Source organism: Lipotes vexillifer, unplaced genomic scaffold, assembly GCF_000442215.2.
Source record: "Lipotes vexillifer unplaced genomic scaffold, Lipotes_vexillifer_v1.1 scaffold2116, whole genome shotgun sequence".
NCBI classification, from domain to species: domain Eukaryota; kingdom Metazoa; phylum Chordata; class Mammalia; order Artiodactyla; family Lipotidae; genus Lipotes; species Lipotes vexillifer.
This window is the reverse complement of record NW_006791713.1, coordinates 532,800-540,447: the sequence shown is the minus strand read 5'-3', so window position 1 is coordinate 540,447 and position 7,648 is coordinate 532,800. Positions and strand designations below refer to the sequence as shown.

The following is a 7,648-nucleotide window of genomic DNA, read 5'->3' as shown; positions in this document are numbered from 1 at the left end:
AGGAAGATCTGACGGAGGTCTTCTTCCTGCAGTAAATTAACCACATGTGTTTTTGTATCTAAAGCTTATTCAAGATATGTTCCCTTTTAGAACCATAAAACAAAACAAACAAATAAAAACCTTAAAACTTCCAACGGAAAACATCACTTCCTTAAGGACATCTTCCATTTTTAGGCCTGCTTATACTTTACAGTGATGCCAGTCTGAATACATTTACCGTCACATAAATGCCACTCCCTACAGAAGCAGGTCTTGACAACCGCGACAGAGCTGAGGGCTCAGCAGCTTCAGTGGGAGCCCTCGGATTGAAACCAGTGCCTTCACACAACTTTACTTCAGAGCCAAACAATACACACGAAACAAAGAGCCCACACCATCTGCAATAACGCTGAAATACACAGCCCTCTCTGGCATATAGCCAGGCCTATTTTTAAGGCCAGCGGAGTCCCACCAATTGAATTAGTTCTATCTAAACACAATAAGAACAAAATTAATAAGCTAAGGGTCTTAATAGTAGTATTTCCTTTTTAAGGATAGAATTAAACAAATAATCTTAAACCGTCAACTATGTTCACCAAACCTATCGCTTTACTATATCCTATGAAATCACAACGCAAACCTTCAAGTATAGGCTATTGTTCAACTAGATAAAAGCAATGTCCTCAGTCCATTAGCAGCAAATTGAGTGAAAAGTGAGTGATCTAATAATTAAAACACAAGAACAAAAATGCCGTACCTGAAAAACCCTTTTGCAGTTGCCGTGGAACTCCATACTCAGTCCAATGTTGCTAGTTTTACTTGAACTGGAGAATTCACTCAATAGTGCAGTTAGAATAGAACAGGCCAGAGTTTGCTGTAATTATTTGATAACAAATTATTGTGAGGCATTATTTTTCCGATGCTTTGTTTCAATACAATATTTGTTCAAACATAATGAAACATTTTCATCTTTAGATCTTCCATGGTATCTTTAGATCTTATACCTACCCGTCAGAAAGTCAGATATGACAAGATAAAGATTAGCTCTCCTTTCCCAGTGGCCTTGAGACTGTTTAGTATTCCTCCTCACTCCAGTTATACAAACCTATCTGAGACCTGAACTCAGGACACACTCCTGAGTACTCCTACTAGTACTCAACTACAGAGTGTAAATGATATCTTAAGATGATCAGTATTTAACATATCGTTTCGTTGAATTCACACAACGATCCCTATCCCCATTTTACATTTGAAAGAAGTGAGATTCAAAGGGCAAGTAATTCGGGCCAGCTGAGATTTGAACCCAGGTCTGTCTGACTCTACATTCTGATGTCTGTAAAATGTATTTCCAAATAGATGAAAAGTGAAACGGATTTTATGGTCTCCAAAACACTAACCACGTAGTACTCCCAAGTTTTTAAAATTGAAAATGACGATTTTCCTTCTCAATGGCCCAACAGGGGTCTACTCTCAACGCGCTGCTTTTATTCATAGACTATTCAGAGTCAAGGTGCCATGACGGGGCCGATACAAATTATTCTGGCAAGTTTCCAAGGGTTACAGAGAAATATGCACACTACCTCTGAACAACCGAAAGATTAAAGTCAAGATGATACTATTTATGCAGCTTATACAACAGCTGAGCATGGTCCTACCCGCCCACCAACTGCAACATCTTTGCTCAGAAATGCTTCTGATGTCAGTACCTTGACCTTACAGATGCTTATCTTGGCAAATCTTAGCAAATATACATAAAATTAAATTCCTAAAGATTAGCATGAGTTGATATTTGTTGAAGATGAATGATGGTTACATAGGTGACCAACAGACTATTTGTAGTGTATCTGTATATTTTTGTATATGTCTAAAACTTTCCTCTAAGAAAATGTGAAAAAGAATTAAATTCCTATTTGCCTCAGTCTTAACTAGGGTAAGTATGATGTATAATTAACAATTATGATGGCACACTAGCCCAGAGACTCAAGCAGTTTCTCAGACTTTTCCACACCAAGAAGCCCTAACAACACAGAATACATGCAAATACCCTTGGGAATCCGGGGGTATACAGACAGGGCTGTGTTCAACAGTAAGTCCTCTGACTATAGCTCCATTAGCTTAAACACACACACACACACACACACACTCTCTCTCTCTCTCTCTCTCTCTCTCTCTCTCTCTCTCTCTCTCTGTAATTGTACTTCAAAATATACTGATAAATCTGTTTTAACATTACAATGTCCCCTTTTACCCAATCTTCAAGAAAAGTGCCTGAGTTCAACTGCCTTTGCATGGACCCAGGCACAAGGAGGAAGAAACCAAGCATTAAAGAGCCTCTTACAGAGAACACATCAAGTACAATCGTTCATTTTTTTAGTTGACAAAATTGTATTTTAAAAAATGGCTTTCTTTTAAAATGGTGATTAATGATCAAAGTGCCAGCAATCAAAAGTTCAGATACATTTAAATACCGTTGGGATCAACCATGAACACAGTTTTTAAATACAGCTAGGCTTTGGTGGGGAAAGTGGGTAGTATTAAATTCAAATTAATGAAATTCAAAAGGAAAAGTTAATTTACAAGGATCTACCATGATGGATTACAAGACCACATGATTCTGAAAACAATCTTTCCCCATATTTTTTGCTCTTCTCCTACCCTTTCTAAATAAGACTTCAGTGAACAGGACACTATGAACAGATACCTAAATGTTTAAGAAAATGCGTCTTACTAAAAAAAGGAAACTAATTTTGGAATCTCAGGTGAGATAATCAATCTACTGAAAACAGAATTCATGCACAACTTATACAAAAACATGCAAGCTGATAAGAACCCAGAAGCACTATCAAACACAAACTTATCGTTCTTACAAATAAATTATCTATAGTAGTTTTGTACAAGTAATTTAGCCACAAATTGTTTTTTTAGTGCCAAACTATATTCACCACAAAACAACATATTTTTAGACTACGACCATATTTAAATTTTTAGTAACACGACTCTAATTAATGACTGAAGCCAACATGTACTCACAATAAAGCTTTATTTTTCTGTGAAATAAACACTTCCTAGGATTACAAGCACGTGTCTGTGGTCAGTGAGCGCAGAAAAGGGCAGGAGCAGTGAAAAGGGACAAGCTTTTTGAGGTTACTACTTAGGAAGAGTTTTTAAAAGTAAAAGCCTCAGCAGACAAACAAGGAGCCCTCGGTGGGATGGGACTGCTTTTGAGATGTAGCAATAAAGACATCCCACCACAACTACAGACGTCACGACAATGAGGTACAAATTCACCCATAAAAGAAAGTGTGTTCTTACTGCGTAAGTGTGAACAAAACACATTCTTATTGTGGACTTAGCTTGTTGAACATAAGAATATTTTGTTTTTAAATAACTTTCTCTTCCTACAAAAATAACCATCCATAGGTTACTACTGTAATATTTGTTTACAGCTTTCCAATTTTGAAATGCAGTTATACATTATTTATTACAATACCATTACTATTAACCCAATGTACTGTTTTGTATTCTACTTTTTCCACTTTCCACTTATGAAATAAAAGGACAAATTTTCCAAAACAAGTGTCTCCTTACCAAATTTACCACTCAAAGACTTAAGAAATACATAAAAATAAATTATGCAGCATGGTTTGTGGTAATGCCAGAAGTCAAATGTCCTGGCCTTGACCCACCTAAAATTACCAGCTTTATAAGAACTAAAATTCAGTAAGATATTTTCATCATTAAAAGATAACCAAACAGTTTAATTGCTCCTTAACCTGGAAGCCCTGAAAGGATTTGAGATTAGCATCATAAACATTAATTATAGGGAAATCCCTGGCGGCCCAGTGGTTAGGACTTGGCACTTTCACTGTCAGGGCCCGGCTTCGATCCCTGGTGGGGGAACTAGGATCCCACATGCCGCAAGGTGTGGCCCAAAAAAAAAAAAAGATTATACTACTGTGGCTCAGAGGTGCTAATTAAGAAATTCCTGGAGAATGATGAATAGGAGGCACTGATTGCACATTAAAAGAGCAAAGCACTCTGCACAGATCAGCAAAGCACTTCTCCCTATTCACAGAGGAATCAAGCACACACCGTGTGTCTAAGACGCATTACCCGATACGTTTATTCGTTTCCACAACCATTTATCATTTAAATCTCACTAACATAAAGTGACTTGCGGAGCAGGGCCACTGAGACAGCTAGGGAAGCTGCAGAGAGGGAGAAAAGAGGAAGCTCCTTCTCGGGACAGAGAAACGGAGGAAGGAAGCGGGGGAAAGGCACCCACAAGTTCTCGTCGGCCTTACCCTTGTGGAGGTTCCGTCTGCCTGCTTCACACTCTAGGTGTCAGGGGTCACCCCGAGTGTGTTACCTCTTGACCCCCCCTCCCTCCCCCGATGGACCAGTGCCTCCAGGGCTGCCTCTGCCTCAGGCAGGGCTGGATCTTATTTCTGTACTAGAGATGGTGACTCCAATACTTCACCACTTCCAAAACCTGTGGTGGGTACTGCAGAGAGGTGCGTCTCAATGAAACCAGCTGAAAGGTGACGGACTGACTGGTAAGCAGCATATATGGATGGGGTTGTAACACTGAAGTTAACAGGGATGAAGCCAGTATAGAGTACCATTAGTACAAATCTTAGACTTCCAAGAGGCTCACATGGCAATGCTTCATTTATCCAGGATCATAAAGAATTCAGGTAGTATCTTAATTTTCCAAATGCAGCAAGCAAACACTTTTAATGAAACTTCCTTCATGTAAAATTTTCCAAGAGAATCATTTCTAAGGCAATGATTACATGACGTGGTGACAAGGAGAACACCTGGACTCTGCTGAAACACACAGGGCGGGGCTCCCAGCCTACGACACTTGGGGGCAGAGCCCCAAGCCCCGATGCGCGTCTGCCCACAGCTCTGCCCAATCACTCTGTCTGTGCCTGTCACTCGCCGCTGCTGGCCACTTGACCAGCACTAACAAGCAGTCCCAAAGTGACAACTTTCCTTTTCAGTAAGTCAGAAACCAAACAATAATCGTTATCACAACTAGCTCCCAAATAAATTCTGAATAACAACACTCTGCAGTCTCTTTCAATAGTGCAGAAAAAGAAGTCAGAAAATCTGGGCTCTGAGAGTCCAAGATTTGTCACTTCAAGTAACTGAGGGCAAACCACTTCATCTACCTGAGCCTCGATTTCCTTATCTCTGAAAAGGGCTACTACCCTGTACACTGCAGAATCCACACGACTGTTCTAACTTTCAAATCAGATAACGCAACAAAAAGTACTATGTAAATGTAGCAGGTTCTGATAAGATATAAGGTGAAGCAGCAGCAGTATTCTCATCCTTATCATAAAAAATAACCTATTTCGGGAGCTTCCCTGGTGGTGCAGTGGTTGAGAGTCTGCCTGCCGATGAAGGGGGGTTCGTGCCCCGGTCTGGGAGGATCCCGCGTGCCGCGGAGGGCCCATGAGCCACGGCCGCTGAGCCTGCGCGTCCGGAGCCTGTGCTCCGCAACAGGAGAGGCCACAACAGTGAGAGGCCCGCGTACCGCAAAAAAAAAAAAAACAAACCTATTTTGGCGTCTTAGTCCTTCTTGACTGTTATCTGCAATCCACCAAGTTAAAATCACAAAATAAGTTATCGATTGAAAAAAAAGTACTAAACTAAAGCATCACTAGAGCAATAGAGCGCGTACTCACTAAACATCACCTGGATTAATAAACCAATGTTTGCCTCCGTGCCTGACACGACATTAACACAAGGGAAGGCAGAAAATGAATAAATGATGTGCTCCCTATTTTTTTTCCCTACTGATGGATTTCAAAGAGAAAAGTTAAATATGTAAACCAGGTAGAAGGAACTCACTGAGGTCTCGAGGTTGTGGAGAGTCTAATATGCTCTCCTTCACTGAAGTACCAAGAGATCACAAGCGAGCTCACCGGCTACAGCTGAAGGGACTGGAGCCTCCGCACGGAAAACCTTTCAGCACAATTCTCATTTCCAGTAAAAGACATTAATTTCACGACAGTGGAAAAACACCCTTCAGAGACAGCTTGCCTTACTCTCCAGCTTACTGTCACAAGAACAAGATCCTCAAACACTAACTCCAGCTGACAAAATAAAATACTCTTGTTCAGAGAGAGGACTGTCTCTTATAATAGCCTGGCTCTTACCCCAGGAGCTTTATTACCAAGAATAAACTTTATGAAAGGTTGCCATACATAAAGCAGACTTCCAGCTGCTCCTCTAAGCAAACATCAATGAGACTTGTGATAAGAGAGATTAAGTTGCTATCACGTCGGGGCAGCACTGCAGCACACGGGGAATTTCTCACCCTCTTCTCTCTAGCACGGCAAAGAGGAAGAAAGGAGGCTTAAATGATGCGTTCAACAGCTTTAAACGTGACTTAAATAGGCCTACTGCTTTCAAAGGAAATAAAACAAACATGAAATAGGTTAAAAATTTAGCTTAAATGTTAATTAAAATTAAAAATTTGACCACTTTCTTTGGGAAGTGAAGCCTCTGTATGTATCCCTCCGAGGTCTAACACCACTGCAAAGCAAGGTGAAGCAGCCACAGAGGGAGGGCAGCCTGTGCACAGACTGGAGCAGACAGCACAGGATATAAGAGCCACACGAGCACTGTCCCTCTGAGAGGACATCACGTTACAAAGAAACCTGAATGGGGCTACAAAATACAATCTCCATAGGAAATCGTTTAACTCATAAATATCTACAGAGAACAAAGACCATAAGATACTTCTCAGAGCGTTTAAAGGAAAGCTAATACGTTGGTTATATATTTTTTAAATACTCAATTAGTTTCCGTCCATGGATAATAGTATAAATACTTCCTTCTGGTTTTCAACACTTAAAATATTATTTGATAGAAAGAGATGATAGTTCATGTCCTAAGATTCTATAAACAAAGGGTTGTGAAACCACTAACTAGGGATATAAAACAAACATTCACTGAAAGCTTACTAAATGCCCTTAATATTGTCTTTCCTCTTCTGGGCCTGGATATTACATTTATTCCACGTATTAGTAAATCACCACCTAGAGAAGTTAGACAATTTTTCAAGTTAAGTAGGTAGTAAATGGCAGAGCTAGGATTTGAACCGAAGTGTAAATCCAAAATCAAAATCTGTGTTGTATCATGTTATCCTGCCCCTAAACTCATTTAAACATGCATACTTGACTCGCATGATGCTCGACGAAAAAATACACTCTTAGAAAGCAAGCAGGAAAGCCAGACTACATACAGTTTCCAGTCAATTAGGGTTGATTGGAAGCATCATTCTAGAAGATATGCAAGGGTAAAGTTAGTCACCTAACTTAATAATTCATGAGATCAACCCTTTCTTTCATCCAAAAAAAACCAGAGTCAGTTACCTCTTCCTTTCAAATATCTCTTAAAATCACCTTTATAAAGAAAGTTTCTAGCCAACATTATATCAATGTTCTGATTTTACCATTTTACTTTCTTATCAAAGTTTTAAACCTCTCTCCCACTGCTATTCATGTCTCTGAGACTAAGAAAATCTTAAGTAAATTCTTGAAGCACTCTCACAAATTCTTAACAGTCTGAGAAGAAGACAGAGAGGAAGATAGATTAAAATGTTTTACTGGTCTGTAACCTCATTTTTTAGACCTGCTGAATGAGCAGGAAT

General features: G+C 39.7%; 1 protein-coding gene across 1 annotated transcript in view; it reads right to left on the bottom strand.

Moving 5' to 3' along the window:
- The window catches only part of XPO4 (exportin 4), a 108,366-nt gene that overhangs the window by 72,323 nt on the left and 28,395 nt on the right, over positions 1-7,648 (bottom strand). Inside the window, exons 5-6 of the mRNA XM_007464508.1 lie at positions 737-853; positions 1-26 (exon numbers count right to left, since the gene is read on the bottom strand). The exon at positions 1-26 is cut by the window's left edge and continues 143 nt beyond it. Coding sequence (XP_007464570.1) covers positions 1-26; positions 737-853 — 143 coding nt within the window. The remainder of the gene's footprint in view (positions 27-736; positions 854-7,648) is intronic.